Below are 17753 nucleotides of genomic sequence, written 5' to 3' on the forward strand. Positions count from 1 at the left end.
TGTTTCTGTAGACCAGGCTGATTCACCCAACATGATTTTCAATTTTGAGGGTTTTTTTTTCTTCCACTGATGCCTGAGGACATTGACATCTGGACAATCAATGACAGAGACACACACATATAGAGAGAGGCTGAGCAAAGCATAGAGCAGGAACAGGTACTGAAAGGATTTAAAAGTTTCTGTGCGGAGTAAACCACAAAGTCCCAGTTGAAAGAGCCAGGAGTAAAAGCGTCGCTCCCAGCTGAATAAGACTAGAAAAGATAACACCCCCAGGCATCTGTATGTCTCAGCATTTAAATTATGTCGCTTGAAATGTCAGTTTTGGACTTTGTGCCAGGAAACAGTTGGCTTTTTTCATGAATATACCCAATAGTAAGCCAATATGTTGAAATGAAAGGTGTTTCTAATCATTTAGCATAAGCATAGCATGTTCTCATTTTATTACGTAACCTTGAATTATTTTGCTCTTTTAATGAGGAGTTTTGTATTTTAAGGAATTATATTAGTAGCTGGCTTTGCATTTATTTTAATGGGCTAGTTTTTGCAGCTTTCCTTTAAAAACAAAAACAAACAAAATATCACAACCTTAGTGTCTCAAAAATAGCAATCTGATGGTATGCTGGACGTTTCTTCAGATGCCCGTACTCAAAGAGCCAATCAGGATTTCCGGTGTCAGCAGATAAGAGCATAGGATGAGGGCATACCAATGTCTGTGTCAGTGGAAGAGGATAATGTAGAGCTGGCATTTCAAAAATGGCTTTGCAGGCAGATACACAGTGGGGGCTGGGGGCTCCATGTCACTTGGGCAGTGGGATCCACTATGGGTTTTAGTGCAAACTTTCAAGGAGCTGTCCAAGGTGCTTCAGCTCCTTGAAAGTTTGGAGTGGATTCCACTGCCCCACTGACATGGAGCCATCAACCACCACTGCAGATACACAAGGGCCAGTATTTGGGATGAGGATAGAAAATATTGCACTGTTCCTGTATTCCCACCCCCTCAAAAAAATAATTGCCTCAATTTATAGGCTCTATTTTTTCCTTTATAGGATTAGTGATTACATGGATCTGACCCCAGTAGATATCGTAGGGAAAAGATGTTACCACTTCATTCATGCTGAAGATGTGGAAGGGATCAGGCACAGTCACTTAGACTGTAAGTACCTCTGGCCTTGTCAAAATGATCTGGCCTTTCAACTCTTCTTGAACTATTCTTTACGTTCAAATACTGTTTCTTTTTTGTTTACTTTGGGAATGATTTAAATATGAAATGCATATTTTCTTCTATCATTTATTATTACCAGCAAGTGTTTCAATTACACTGAATTTACCTTTGCAGTCACCGAATTTGTGGTCACACATGTTTATGTGTGAAAGGTGAAGTCACCAGAAATCCAATCTGTGGAAATAAGAAGTATCTCTTGTAATTCAGTATAACCATAGCGTGTTCTCCTTTTATTATGTAAACATTAATTATTTTATATATTTATAAAACTTTAATCTTGCCCTTCCAAACCATTTGCATTGCTCAATTAAAACAAACAAACAAACCCATAAAAGGAATAAAATAACAACAGAAAAGTGGTATACTGCCTCTGATATTGGATGTTCTGTTTGTAGAAGGGCTGCAAACTTTACAGTGAAAACCTATATGAATATTATACATATAATATGTATAAAAGAGTCAAGTTCCATATGTTACTATATGTCTGCAGCATAATTTTATAAGTATAAGTACAAAAGTATTTTTAGACATTTATATGCATTGTTGTGTTTATCTGTTTATGTGCTGATTACTTTAGGAAACCTGGTGTGTATATGCATATAATATATGTATAATATTTTACATAGAATGTGTATAATGATACATACTATAACCCATCCAATATGCAAGAGTTATTTATATTTTTAGTGGAACCTAAAAAAACCCCTCACTTCGCATCAAGAGATGAGACAGGAATTCAAAAAAAATCTATGCAGATAAGCTTGACATTTTCAGACAATTCCATCCCTACTTCTGAATACGCATGTATAAAATTGTGCTGTTAAAATCCTTTAATTTGGTTAACAGCCCTAATTTTTAACTATCATAGCTAACAGGTGTTGATAGACTTCTTCTCCATGAATTTATCTGTTCATTCTCAAAAACCATTTATACTAGCAGCCATCACAACTCCCTTTAGCAAGTCCAAAAATGGGGTGAACAAAATTCCGAACAGTCTTCAATTAGCCTCCCTTAATCTGGTGCACTCCATATGTTTTGTTCTGCAATTCTCATCACCCCCAGCCAGCACGGCCAGTCGTTAGGAATGATGGGAGTTGTAGTCCAAAACATCTGGAGGGGAAAGCTGTCTTAAAGAATTTTGGCAGGTGGTGTGGTGAGGCCTGCAGGATGCTGAGAACAGTGATTAATGAATGTTAGGTAAGGCCAAAAAGGTTTCCCCAAAGAGAACAAGGACCATTCCTTTCTACTAAAACCTTTTCTGACGTTGAGGGACATGGTGCTCTGGATATGGCAATTGGCTTTACATTGCCTACCCACAGTGAAAGATGAACAGGTCCTTTACTTGAGGATGCTGATGAGATAACAAGCTCACTAGTGATATAGACCTTCATACCTTAGCTACCATGCTGCTATTGAGTTGCTGTTGCTTTATGTATCATTTTATGGGCAGTGTACATATCATGCACCTTTGCTGCATGCATAGTGATGACTGCATAGTTATCAGTGAACCAACTGAAATGTGATGCTGAGCACCTAAGACGTTGATACATTTTTAATACACCTAGCATCACATGTATTTGGGCCTGTGGTAGGATGTGATTGCATTCCATCCTCATCTTTGGTATGGAAAAAATTTAAAATGCTACTCATTGCCACTGGCAGAGCCCTCCCAGCTGCAGATATCCAACATAACTGGAATTAAGGCTGAAGAACTACTTTGGAGTAAACCGTTAGAGGGTTGGCACCTCTGTACCAACTCCATACTAAATTCATTTCAAATAAACTCCCTTATAGTCTGTTTTTTTAAATATGTTAGTATTCTTCATGCAAATAACAATAAGAGGGACAAAGCTAATTAAGTTAGTTTCCATTGCTTTAATATAAGCCACTTTAAGAGGCGCTGTTCTAGTACAACAATGCTGCCCTATTCTGATTTAGCAAGTCCATTTGCAACTAAAAAAATGAATGGGTGTCACATACTGTAGAAGCATACGTCTTCTCAATTAATTGAAAAAAAATGATGTTCACTGAACAGTAGCATCAAGTACTTTCTGGCTGCAAACCCAGACAGGATGTAGAGGAGTCAAGACCTCTAGAGGATGTCATGAATATACTTCTGGACAAATATAGAACAATATGCCAGGATTTTCAAAATGGATATATTGCTTGTGGGAACATTGTCACTAGCATCATGGAGCCCCAGATATAATATGTGCTTTTCCATTTGGAATCTTAATTGAGGTCTAAATTCATAAACCTGACACTGACAAAAAGATGCTTGGAGAACGGCATCCTATTTGTTCAGGACTTGATTTACAACTATAAGAAACAATTCTTTAGGAACAATGAACAAAGGCAGTTCATTTCCCATAAAGCAAAGGTCTCTGATGAATATGTTTGGTAGCATTCTCTCTGATACACTCTTATTTGGTTTCCAATAGCTGAAATAATCCAGATTTTTTTTTTAAACTGCTTCACTACAATTTTATTCTCTGCTTCCCATTTTCCAAGGGATCTTGTCCTTCAATATAGAGAGAAGAATTTTTCTCCAAAATCAGTTACACATACATGGTGCTTTTGTGTACATTCACCTGAAGATTTCTGTTGACACACTTGATATTACTTAGTAATTCAGTCTCCCAGCTACAAATGAACTAAGCTTTTTAACTGGTACATATTTTTTTTGTTCTTTTAATAACCTTAAGCACATAAAAAATCCAGATAGAATGACTCGATAATTCTTGACAGTAAAAATGCACTTCACAAGTTTTGTTATCATGCTGTGGAATAACTCCACAATGTCAAGTAGCATACAATTAGTAAAACTGTAGGGGGGAAAAAGAAGTGTTTTGATCCTGAAGAATGTTGATCCTAATCAGATCTAAATTTCAGTGCTCTTGTAGTGCTTAATATCTTCAATCATAAAAGAAATCAAACTGATTCCAATGTCAGCCTTTTGCATTCTGTAGCTGCTGTGAAATGCTAAAATATACAAATGAATGTCACTATTCTACAAGTTTTATGATAATCACTAAAGCGAAAGAGATTGATTTTAAATTAGTGTGATAGGACATCTTGTGTTCAGAAGATTTTTGGGTGAGCTAACTTAGAAGTCATACCAACAACAGTGCATAAGCATTGGCAAGAATAGCTAACTGCTGCGACTGATCAAGTGGTGTACTACAGCATAGGCCGCCACTGACCTTTTGATGCAAAATGTGATATTGTTGCACTTAAAATGAAAAAAATGAAGAAAAAAACCCCACATACACACACACACACACAGAGAACGGTACATCAGTGGATGCAGGATTCTTGAAACCAGTGCCATTTTGCTACCTGCAGCAGACCCCAAATAGTGTTCCCCCTCCTGCTAGGGGCAGCACTATAAAAAGTCTCGCTGCACCATTCAGACATGAATTCCTTCATCTGTTCCCAACTCCACTCTGCTGCATGGCTTGGCTGGTCTTGCTTGAAACTAGTGCTTCGCTGAAAATTTCTCCCTTTTTTTTTACCAGTTTCCCCCCATCAACTAAAGAGAAAAGAAATTGTATTCAAAAATTACCAAAGGGCAGAGAATATTTTGGTGAAATTCTCATGGGTGGGGTCCAAGATTTTTGTTGCACTTTCTTTACTTTTTGAGGTGGCCAAGGGTGTTTTCATTCTACAGTTCATCTCACCAGTGGTCTGCACTCTGCAGCCTTCCTAAGTGCCCAGCCTTCAGTTAAAGCCCAGAGGAAGACTTCATGAGGTACATCCTCTCATGGGGCTTTTGCACGTCAGGAAGTGCTGGGAGGCTGCAGACTAGAATGGAGAAACGTTTACTAGAAAGAAGCACACGCACCCCAACATTGGCCACCTTGCAATGGTAAGGTAAGCTCAGAATCCTGCACCCTTAAATGCGAAAGAAATTCTAAATGAGACAATAAAATGAAAGTGTCTTTTGCTGGGGAAGAAAACGTTAGGACAGGAGTTCCTAAACAGTGGTCTGTGGAACACTTGTATTTTGTTCTAATATAAGAAATAAAAGAAGCAATAAAAATACAATTAAAAATTATACTGCAAATAACACAGCCCATTACAAACACTACATTTTGTAACCGTGCATTAACTCTTTAGCGACTGGATGGGGGGAGTGGAATGATGGTAGTAGGGTAATCACAGGATGATATGCAACATTAGTCATACTTTGAGCAGATCCACTGAAATCAATGGATTTAAATTATGGTAAATCCATTAACTTCATTGGGTCTACTCTGAGTATAATCTAACTGGACACCACCCATAGAAATGTGTATTTTTTTTCTCCAAGGCTCTAGCGGGTAGAGCTTCTCCCCTGTCCTGCCCAACTTCTCAGTTAGCCTTATAATGTGAGAAGTTTAATTAATTTTTTCCCACTTCTTAAAATATGACCTGCTCCCACAGTGTTTTAGCTGAAGATGCTCTCTAGTCAAGTGGACAATGATTCATCTCAGTAGGTCGATATCACACATGTTTGACTGCATTAAAGTGATGCTTCTCTCAACTCAGTGGCAACTTAAAAGGAAGCAAACTGGACAAAATTGGTTGTGGATCTAGGGAGGTAACACTGGAATACTGCAAAATGCATGTCCCTTTGCATGTAATGAAGAGCTACTTTTCTGCTTCACTTGTGAGCAAGTGTATGTGTTTTGCCCTCAAATTTAGTTAATACTTCTATAGTATATAAGTGTGAGCTGGCTTTACTGCAGTAAGAAGGCATCTTATGGAAGATCATTGTCATGTATAGACCTTAATTATAAAATTGCCATTCTCAATAATGAGCTCTGTCATAAAGTGTCCTTCTACATGCAGAAGGTCTGTTTTACCCCGTTCTAGAGCCTACCTATTATAGTGCTACACAAGCACTTGCATGAGCTTTAGCTAGCAGCCATTTCCCTTCTATTTTCTCTTCTTTGGAGCCGACCCATTTGCAGAAAAATATATTATTCAGCAGAAAGTTTCATAGGGAGCTACCAGATGGGCTCTTGATTCACACAAAATTTGGTTGTTATCCTACACTTTCTAGTATAATTATCTAATTACTTTTCTTATCACAAAAGGTCCATTAAGAAAAGTGACAGAGCATTGCACTGGAAAGTGCAGGATAGCAGCCACTAACTGGCAATGTCATATAAATTCCATGCAAACTTATCAGGATGAATGCTCAATAAACAAGCGATGTCGTATAATCTCTACATAAGATTTGTGCGAACCTGTCACTGTGAATGCTCAGTACACAGTCTGCCTGGAACAGCCCGCAAAAGGAGATTAAAATTATTTTTTAAACACACTAATGTACATTTTTTTATTAAAAAATCAGCTCTAAAAATGCTCTGTTATACTAACCAGCTATTTGTATCAATTGTAATATATAAATAAATATATGTTAGCTTAAGCTTTAAATCTTACTGATAGAAAAGGATTTTTTAAAATGCCATTAAATATAACCCTATCTGTTCTCGTCACTCAGTGTAAAAATCTGTAAATGTGCAACAAAAATAATTTGGGAAACATCAAGCTTTCAGATATGTGATAATGTAGCAAGCTATTTAAATATTCTTCACTGCTTAAATGAAGAATGGAGCATTTTAAAACACCATATTTTATTTTTTCAATTCCCTAATTTTCCAGATTTGCTCTCTATTAGAATGTTGATTGAGATATTAAATGTGTATCACAGAACATTTGTGAACGTTCAAGTTTTGCTTTATCTGTAGGGTTATCCTCTTTCCATGCTCTCATCTAACCTCACAAATGTCTCCTTGAAAATAGTTACAAACATCTGTTTAATGCCAGCCAGCATCTTAACCTAGGCATGTAAAATTTATTTAGGATTCACTTAAAAGTGAGTATTGGTTGCATTTAGGATCATGGTCTAAAGCAGCCTTCCGCAACTTGGTGCCCTCTCACCTGTTTTGGACTACAACTCCCATTAGCCTTTGTCCCATCAAGCATAGCTATGCTAGTTGATGCTGATGGGAGTTGTAGTCCAAAAGAACTGGAAAGCACCAGGTTGATGCTAAAGTTCTATGTTGTATCCAGAAGTCTGCTTGTTTTGTACTGAATTAACTGACCGCATAGTCCTAGTCTCGGTGCACAAAAACATCTTAGATATCCCAGTATCTAAACCTCTTCTATGCCCCAGCATATCAAATGTACTTCAGTATGAAATAATACTTCAGTCATACTATGGGAAATGAGAATATATAGTTCTGAAATCTATTAATCAATTATGAAGGGAAGGCAGGAGGAAGGCTCCCAAGAATAAATTAAAGATGTTATACCTTTGGAACAATTAAACTGAACTTTTAAAAAAAATAATTTGAAATTGCTATCATAGAATTGTTTGGTTGAGAGGTATTCAGACTTGCACTATTTCAGAAATGGTGATGGAGAGTACTTTTCCTACATTATACCATCCCAAAGTGACACAGCTGTCACATTTGTGAATAACCCTTGTGTAGATTATACTGTTTTCAGGGACCAGAAGCACTTGTATGTTTCCTACATACCTATCATGTTTATTTCTGGATAGTTCATTAGTACGTTAGTGGGGAAAGGAGATGATGCATAGGTGGTCTCTCTGGATTTTGAGCTCATAATTTAAATATGTATCAAGCATAACAGAAGGTTGTTAAATATTTTGTGACATGTTTTTTATTACAGAAAATCAATTTGCAGGTGCCTACTATTTAAAAATCTAGCTCACTAATTGCAAAATCTGTAGAAAATATTTACAACAAAGGCTCAGATTATTCTGGGAGCTGTTATAAAAAATACTGTCTCTGTCAAACAAATAAGGCATTTAATGTACTCTTTCTGTCTGTTATGCTATTTCCCTCTTGAGCTTCGAAATGACCTTCCTGTAAGCATCAAGGACTATAACTTTTCAGATAAAGAAACCTGTTCTTGTTTTAAGTCAATGCCAGGTATATTCCCCTATAGTCCACAGTTTTCAAAAGCAGAGGAAAAAGTAATCCAGATTTTTTCTTTAAAAAAAGCACTACTCTGTTTCCAGAAGAAGTTACCCTGTCAGCTTGCCTTGGGCCTTAGGTGGAGAAGAGGAGATTAAAGAGTCAGTATTCCTTTTCATGTTTCGTCTGCCAGTTTTGTGAATGTAAAAAGAGAACTGGTATTTACAGCTAGCTGTCCAACTGTGATGCTTTTCTGCCTTCTGATAAATTAACAATATTTTCATAGGAGGACAAATTGAATATCAATGTTCCCTACTCTCATTGATAAGGTTATTTTTGCAGAAGTGGTAAAGAGTACAGATGCAGCCTCCAAATTTCCCCTACTATAATGGGGCTTTGTGAAGCTGTGAGGATGTGAAGCCTTCACTGTTAAGCAGATCTCATCATTTCCTATTTACTCTGTACTTACCTGAATACATACTATACTGCAGCTTTTAAATGTGTTTGCACCCTAGTGAAATGTCCTATTGTAAGCTATTTCACTTTGAAAAGGCTGCTTTTGATATGAAATTTCTTCATCTCCTCTTCAAACTGAATTAAACTATTTCCTTCCTGGAAAAAAGCACTCACTGTTTAGAAGCTTTTGGGTTTGAATTCTCAGAACAGCCTTTTTTTTTTTTTACTCACAGAATTAGATGACTGAGAAGAACATGCATATTTCCTTGTAAATTTACTGCACTCAAAATTTCAAAACAATGCTAGCAGCCCTTTGTTATAAATGGTGCACAGTACAGTACACCATAGTTTATTTGCACCAAGATTGATCGGTCAGATGTTGTACTTTCTTCATTAAACACATCCTATGTAGTGTGTGTTTTGCCAGCTGACTGCTGAGGCCAAGCAAAACAAGTGATAACATTGTAAAAGAATTCAATAAATCTTGCAGCCAGTTTTTAGGGAACAGAAATGTATAGGTAATGTAAAGATCACTTCTTAGAGAATGCCTGCTCTTGATAATTTTCTTTGATTAAATTGGTTTTATTTTGGTATCCTTTTTGGAAACAGGGTGGTGTTGCTCTTTTGGTTATCAGATTACCTACAGTGACACTCACTGGTGATTTCCCTATAGTAAAAACATAATAATGGCATCTGTAAAGCTAAAACCATTGCCTTCAAGCACCCAACATGGTTTTGCTTTATCCCTACCCTAGGTTGCCTTAGCCGTAATGGGCTGTTCTTCTCTCCCCTGCATATGTTTAAATCCTCAACTTTGTTAAAATACAGAGCTGGTCACACATATGTAACTTCAGGAATGCTGCTAATAAAATAATTTTCCAAAATAAAAGTATGCACGTGCTCCATCATTTATGCGTTCAGAAGCTACATGGGCATGGATAAACAAGTATGTTAAAAAGCTTTAATGTTGAATGCAAGTAAGCCCCTTCATCCATTATGGCTTAAAAGTGACCCCATGTGGTGGGCCAGATAAAAGGTGGTCAGTTGCCTGATGCCACTCAGTGAGCTTCAAGGCCTGAGCAGGAAGAACATGAACTCACTTCCCAGTAGTACAAATTCACAAAACTCTATCCACTGTGCATGCTTGCCTGTTAGATGTGCCTAAGCAAACCTTTAGGATGGGTGTATATGTTTATTAAGCTCTTGATTACTGATCAGTTTTACTGGGAAAACATAAATTATGTAGTAATGGCCACTAACTTGGATGGATTTAAAAGGGGATTAGACACCTTTATAAGAGAGCAGGGCTAGCAATGGCTGTTCATCATGATAGCTATATAATATCTCCTGTATCAGAGGTGGAATGTCTCTCTAAATAGTGCAAGTGGGGAGAGGGTCCTCTTGCACTCATGTCCTACTTGTGGGCTTCCCATAAGCATCTGGTTAGCTGTTGTGTAAATAGCATGCTGGACTAGATAGGTGTTTGGTCTGATCCAGTCGGGCTCTTATTATGTTCTATTTTTGGAAGCCAGAATTTCTACTTCATAATTTCTACAGACCCTGTCAGGTGTTAAGATCAGCGGGGGGGGGGGCTTTTGGTAGTTCTGCCACTCTCAGAAGTTCGGGGAGGTGGCCCAGGAGATGGCATTCTCTGTGGTGGCCCCTAAGTTGTGAAACTCCCTCCCCACTGAGGTGCTTGTGGCCTATTGCCGAAATAAAACACAAACACCATTCATTGGGTTAAATCATGGGCCACTTTATTAAACGGAATCAATTAGAATAATGAACCTGCAGAGGGGAAATCAAGTGCGGGAGCATTCTGGTGATCCAGGCAAAGCCTGCTTGCAGCCATAGGGCGACTAAACCTTGCCTGAGCCCGGGGCTGCCCTATGCCAGACCCCAGCTCAAGCCACACCCTGAAGATGTATAGGGGGTCCAACCCGCATCACCGCCCCCCGGAGCCGTGAAACTCCGAGCGGATGAGGCACGTTGGCCCCAAAGGCGGCCTGTGTTCTGCCCCCTGGGCCGTATAGCCCTGAGCTGCAGGCCCCCGGACCGCCAATCGCCCCCAAAGGTGCCTAAAGGTGTCACCTAGCTGCCCTTTCCCTTTAAACCTTTTCCCGCACTTCTTTGCCACAAGTGACCATTGACATATTAAAGCTAGAAACAGACCAATCAGCCTATTAACCCCAAAGGCACCCGTGCTAACCCTTGACCCGTCCCCCCAACCACAGTGTGGAGTAGGCAAAAGAAACCTGCCAGCAAAGCGAGGCAGGCAGGCCAAAAATTCCTAGTCGGCCCCGTAGCGACCAAATGAATCACACTGCAGCAGAGGGAGGGTCGGGCGGGCGCCGCCAAAATTCAAAGGAGGGTGGGAGGCTGGCAGAGCGGCCTTAAATGGCCTTCAGCCACCCCGCCTCCTTCCTGTGTGTCACGATGGCGCGCCGGCACGCCGCGTGCACACCCGATGGCGGCCTGAGCTTCGGCTGTGGCCACAAACTCGCCCCTTTGCCCGGAAGTACCGGGCACGGAACAGGAATCTGGCAATTTCCCTATACAGTAGGGCCCTGCTTTTCAGCGGCCCGCTTTTCAGCATTCCGCTAATACGGCAGCTTTCAATTAGAGTAAGGCCCTACTCATACGGCGCTTGTTCTGCTTTTACGGCATTTTTCGGGCATCGGGCACCATTTTATTGATGGAGTTCCGCTTTTTGGTGGGTTTCGCTTTTATGCGGAGGTCTGGAACATAACCCGCCATATGAGTGGGGCCCTACTGTACAGTTTTAGGCAAATGCTGACCTCTTACCCTGGCCTTTGACACCTGAGATGTATTTTTAGGACCCACCCTATTTTGGGATTTTAGGTTTTTTAAAATTATTTTTACAGTCATATTTAAAAATTGTAACCTGCCCTGGAACCTTTGGGTGGAGGGTGGGTAGTAAATGATAACAATAATAATAAATGTGTTCAAAAGATAAAATAACTTCAAAATAACAAACCATCCAAATAAAATCTCACCACAACATTAACCTGAAAGCAAAAAACAAACAAATATAAAAGTAAAACTACACCACTCCTGAACTCTTATACCTGGCTATCAGAAAGATTTTACAGTACTTCTGGATTCCTACAGTACCCTGGGCTCCTACTGGGAAGAAGGGTGGGATGTAAATCTAATAAATAAATAAAGTTAGTGTAAGCACACGAGTCTGCATTAAGAATCTGTCATTTTTTGTGATTTTTCTTCCTCTGTGCTCATTAATTAAATCTGTCAGTCTCACTGGCCAGCTTTGGTTTGTCCTTCAGTTCTGTGACTTTAATTAGCAGAGCATAAGTACAATTTCACAGCTCACATTTAAAGGGCTGGGAAGGTAGAGTTGATGTACATGTGAGGAAGAGGCAGCACACGGTGTTTGGAGAGGATGTAAAACTGGGTTGCCCTCATGGTGGCTTTGTGCTAGCAGAAGTGCTTCTGGCAACACACGGCACCCCATGTTCACCCATTTCCCCCTACCAGTTTCGGCCTCTATGCCATATCTAACGCTATTCCAAAAGATCCCCTATTAGCTCACTTGGCTTTGGTGGTGTACACACCATACATTGAAAAGACGCCCCCCCCCAAGAATCCTGGGAAGTGTAGTTTACTCTTCACAGAGCTTCAGTGCCCAGAATCCTTAACAAACTATACTTCCCAGGATTCCTTGGTGCTACACAGGTGGAAAGAGAAATGTGCTTTATATGCATGTGTGTATGCAGTCTCAGTATGTTCAGCTGGCTGTATTTTCCTCAGAATCAAGGTGGATCATAAGGCAAACTCCCTTGACTGGGCCCTTCAGTCAATTGTATTCCAAATCACCAGCTCCCATTCCTTACTTTTTAGCCATACCATTACTCCTTTCTGCAGAAACCAGCAGGGTTTCCTCTCTCGCCTAGCCACATTTTGTCCTTCTTGCTTCCCCCCCCGCTTCTGACAGGTGGAGGTTAGGAAAGGGAAACTGTCAAATAATGGAAGGGCACACCCCATGTTTTTTTGCAAATGGCTCTGTCCTTTCCTTCATCTTGGGTTCAGCAAAACAGCCTATACATGGCAGCAGTGCTAGCACCCAGAAAAATATATATAATTTGTTCATAATTTGTGCCCACAATAATAAAAATACAATATTTATTTATTTATTTATTACTGGCATTTGTTAGTCGCTTTTTTCAACAGTAGAACTCAAAGTGACTTACAACAAGAAAAAAACACAATAATTGAAATAACTTATAAGAAGAGCAAACAATTGCAAAACATTTTCAAACAAAATAATACAATCATAATAAAAAATAGCAAATATGACAACAATACAAGAATTAATACCACACTATAAGTATAACATATAATAGAAGGCCACATTACACATCCAGTCAGTACTGCAAAAGTAGAAAAAGAATTAAACAGCAACTTAGCCTCCACTAGTCTCCATCAGCCACCACCCTAGTTCTTCCCAGCAGCCCAGAGGGACGGCGGAGGGACGGCAGAGGCGCAGGGCTCCTCTTGGTGTGGGGGTGCCGGTGGGGGTGGCAGTGCGGCACTGTGCGGGGACTCCTCCTCCTTAGACGGGGAGACATCAGGACATGGAGGACGCCGCTCTCGCGGAAGTCTTTCATATTCATATCGTTCATCAGACCACATTTCATCTCTTCTGTATGTCATTTTGTTCTTGCTTCAACAATGTTTAAAATCCTGATCAATTTGTTCATTAATGGAAATCCCATTGAACTCAGTGGGGCTTGCTTCCGAGTAGACAGGATAGGGCTACCACTTCTGGGCCAAGCCACTGCCTCATCCACACAAGCACCTGCCCTACGGTGGTCTAACTCTGCCAGACCACTGATTGGACCAGATGAAAACTAAAGGCAGCATACAGCACGTGGCATAAACCCTCACAGATTTACGAAGGAAGGGAAAACTCAAGAGTAAGCCCGAAAGGACATCAAAGAGCCATGTGAGGTACAGGGCATCACACTGCGTATGCACGCAAAGAGAGAGGCTACTGTGGGACGTGCGCCCTCTCTCTTTCCTCTCCCACCCGCCTTCTGCCAACCAAATATAGAGCACATTTAGATGATCCTCAGAGAGAAACCCATTTGGTGCTTTCATTCGGGTATCTTCCTTGCTGTCTCCCCAAATCTTCTGTGATTGAACAGCAACTCATGTCAGAATTGAGGATAACCAATCTTACATTAACCTTTTATTCCGTTCATGGATAAATATTTTATGAATATTCTATGTATTTGGACAGCTTTGAACATTTTTTCAAAAAATATTCCTGCTCAACATGCTTTGCAGTGCACAAACAGATAGGCAGAAACAATATTCCACAGTTGTGGTGGTTGATCCCGGGAAAACTAATAGTTTGTAATTTTATGTTGCTGTAGTGCTTTGAGGAGTTGGTGCAATGGAGAATTTCTTCGCAATGCAAATAGCAGCTTCAAAGGAGCCTTTTTTGCCAGGGTTGCAGCAGATGAGGAAAATGTTAAACTCACTTGCTGCTGGGATTCCAATAATGATCATCTTCTACAGCAGGACTGTTTGTGCTTTTATTTAAAAGCACACATTAAATGCAAAGACACATGTAGCAGCATATCTAGTTTGGCCCTTGGTGAGCTGAAGCCTTTGGAAAAGCAAGCCCTACTCCTATCAAGGCTCTTTGTTTTTAATGTTACTTTGCATAATAATAACTGGGCATAAGGAAAATAAATAAATACCCTCTAAATTCTCTTTTAGTCATTACAAAGGTAGAATAAAAGAACTTGTAGCTAACAAATTTCTTCCTTGTTAACTTTTTTTGGAAGTGGGGGTGGCATTTTCAGTAAGATCTAGTATGACAATATTTATGTTCCTTTAAGAGCTCTGAAAGAGGGCATCACTTCTTGGGTGTCATTTTTGCTGTCACTGCCATACTGTATGAAGAGATGCTGAACTGGTAGAACTTCTGCCCCCTTTATACCTCTTTCCAAAATAGAAGCCAGGCGCCTTTTGGAACAGGTAGTCCTAGCAAGTACTCATCTCACATTGCTTGTTTCCTAATTGTAACAAATGTGTATTTCAAAGGGAAGCTGTGAGAATTAATAATTTAATCTTATGCATGTGTAAGTACCATTGAGTTCAATGGGACTTGGTAAGCATGTGTAGAATTGTAAACTTCATTATTAATTGTAAGGGAGGCAGGGTTTGTGAAGTTCAAAGTTCTGTATTTGAAGGAGGTACACTGGCTGCCACCTAAAACTTCAGGGTCTTTGTTTTCTCAAACGTGCACACAATTGCTTGATTATTTCATCGACAGCTGATCAAAATCCTTAACCTACTGAAGCATTTTGCTGAATTGAGCTATTCTAATAGAGTAAAACCTTTATGGAAGCTTCCACCTCTCCCAATTCCTTCTTCCCAAACCTTAGTCAGAACAAACTCAGAAGATTTTGCATTAAAATCCTGTCTCAACACAGATGCAGCCTTGGCTTGACAGAAAGGCTGTACAATAGTATTGTGCCACCTTTTTGCTTAGCCATGCAGTTTACCATTCTGTGAATCAGAATGTTCCTTAGACATGAATACAAAAAAGCAAACAACCTTTTGATTAGATATAAATGCAGAAATCTGGTCAACTTATACCTTGTTTACAAAACACTATCACCCAAATTGCAAATGTTTGCTGCTGTTACAAAATAGAACAGACTGAAACTTCCTGACAATTTATTGTAATGTGAAAACACTTTGTCAAAAAGTTTTTAGACTCAAAATAAAATGCATGTGCAAGTTTGCCAGTTTGTGTGCCCCCCCCTCTCTAATTATATGGAAAATATGTATCACTTCTTCTGTTAATAAAGTTGGTGCCCCACATGTGAGTGTGCTGAGCTGGTGAGCCCCCAAACAAGGAAGACAGTCAGACTGTAGGGTGGTCCCCACAGATAGGAGGAACACCTGAGATACCCAGAAAATTCCTGCTTTTTAAAGGCCTGCCTCTGCGAAAGATGCCAAACTGGTCCCAACTTGTTTCAGGCAGCACTGACAGGTGGGACTGATGAAGGCAAAACCTACTATCTGGTTAGTGTAGCAAGACCTTTTGAAGTGTAGGTCATGGTGTAGAGAGGGCATCTTGGCTCTGCTTCGAGTGGCAAAATGTCTTAGAGCAGCTGCCTACTTTACAGAAGGCCGTCCTCTTTATTTTAAATAGGGGTGGGGAAACTTTTTTGCTCCGGAGCCCATCTTGCAGGCCAACTTTGACAGCTTGGTAGTACAATCCACCTGTCAATCATGTGACATATTTATTTATTATTACATTTCTATACTGCTTTACATTTCCAAAAAAAAGCCTCTAAGTGGTTTACGGAGACATATTATTGACAGGTGGGTTGCCCTGCCCACCTGTCAAATTCCCAACCTCAGAGGTTGACAGGGATAGCGTGGGAAGGCTTGCAAACCCCACCCCATCCTGACCCCTTTAGCCTGCCACACTTGAAGTTGAAAGAGGGAGTGCAGGAAAGGGCTTTGCAAGGTTCACTGTGTGGCTTCAAAAAGTAGCACTGCACAGGAGAAGCAGTTTCCACTGAACCGAAACTGATTTCCCCTCCTTGAGCAAGGCATGCTCCTATGCCCATTTGTACATCATCAGCAATGAGCATGTGCTTAGCACCTTGGACAGCTCCTTGAAAGCTCGGATTAAAACCCAGAGTGGATTCCATTGCCCCACTGACATGGAGCCACCAGGTGCCAGTGCCTGTAGCCTTTTGTTTCGACTGATGCCAGCACCACTAACTCCCAACATGCTGAGTAAAAGTGGCTAGAAGACAGAGATGTTTGTGGGGGAAGAGAAATGGAGGTCTCCCTCCTCTGAGAGGAAAGGTCCAGGGGAGGTGTTGAAGGAAGTTAAAAAGAGAAGATTAATATTTTTAATCATCATCATCTCGGAATAGAAATGAAGAGAATAAGAGAGGAAAGCTGTTAAAGGAAGAAGGATCAAATATAAAAGGAGCAAGGAGGAAGAATGAAAGAAACAGACACGTGTGAGGGTTAAGATTAGGAGGGTTAAGGGAAGGAGAGAATAACAGAAACAGTAAAAATACTTTTAGAAGCATGCAGGGGGATACGCTCTCCATTTGGAGCCTCTGGTTCAGCAAATTCTGTCTAAAATGGGATGGCTGAGTCATGATACCTCCAGACCCAATATCTATATCTAGCTTGAGGAGAGCTGAGTTGTGGTACTCCTTGACACTAGGAAATTTCCAAAGTGAGGTTAGTTGTCAACATGTCAGTGATTGCCAGGTATGCAAACTCCATCTCCATCTGCCATTTTGTGACTGTCTCCTTCTACCTTGTGAGTGAGGCCCAGCAGTTTTGTGTCTGGTGGGCTCAGTCATCTTTATCTTTCTTAATTGTGCCCTCGGCGCAGAAAGTTAGAGAACCCCTGCTCTAAGCTACAGTGGAGATGGCCCCTTTGCTACTTGAAGAATTAAGAGGAGTAATTGTTTTTGGACAGTGGTGATGTGATTAATTTTGAAGTGCAGCAGCTCATCTTGACAGCCCCTATAGCCATGGCCCAAGGAGAGTCCAGAAATAGAGGAAGGAAAGTTGATTCATTACTACACACACACACATGCCTATCAAAGAACAGCAGTATATAGCAAAAATAACATGAAATCAGCCTGACTGCAATCCTGTACATAGTTTCCTGGGAGTAAGCTCCAATGAACTCAGAAATGCTTATTTCTGACTGCAGAGGTTCAAATTGTAAAACATATTGAGATTTGATGAAAGATCTTCAGCCAGCTGAAATGCAACCTTTAGCTTTTAATTAGAAATGCAAGCAACCTTGCAAAGAACTGTTGCCATTTAAACTACTTCTAGTGTGATATAGAAGTAGGAATCCCATCAAAGGAAAGAGGTATCCAGCTTCTGCTTGATTGTTTTCCTCATTTTCTGACTTTCTTTATACCAATATGTCCCAACCGAAATTATTCAATTGAGACAGCCAGGAAGCCCCATCAGTCCGTCTGACGCTCCAGCAGATGACCCGTCTACTCTGGTCAAAGTCCCAGCGCAATGTTCTCCTCCACCATACCACTGATTTCTCATGCCGTGTATCTTCAGTGGCAATTCCCTCC

General features: G+C 40.3%; 1 protein-coding gene across 10 annotated transcripts in view; it reads left to right on the forward strand.

The window, feature by feature from the left end:
• Positions 1 to 17753, forward strand: part of NPAS3 (neuronal PAS domain protein 3) — a 1108131-nt gene that overhangs the window by 1078420 nt on the left and 11958 nt on the right. For all 10 annotated transcript variants that reach the window (XM_061611612.1, XM_061611611.1, XM_061611613.1 and 7 more), the window contains one exon: positions 1047 to 1153. In XM_061611612.1, the coding sequence (XP_061467596.1) occupies positions 1047 to 1153 (107 nt within the window). The remainder of the gene's footprint in view (positions 1 to 1046; positions 1154 to 17753) is intronic.

Source organism: Rhineura floridana, chromosome 2 (genome assembly GCF_030035675.1).
Source record: "Rhineura floridana isolate rRhiFlo1 chromosome 2, rRhiFlo1.hap2, whole genome shotgun sequence".
In the NCBI taxonomy this organism is placed as follows: Eukaryota; Metazoa; Chordata; class Lepidosauria; order Squamata; family Rhineuridae; genus Rhineura; species Rhineura floridana.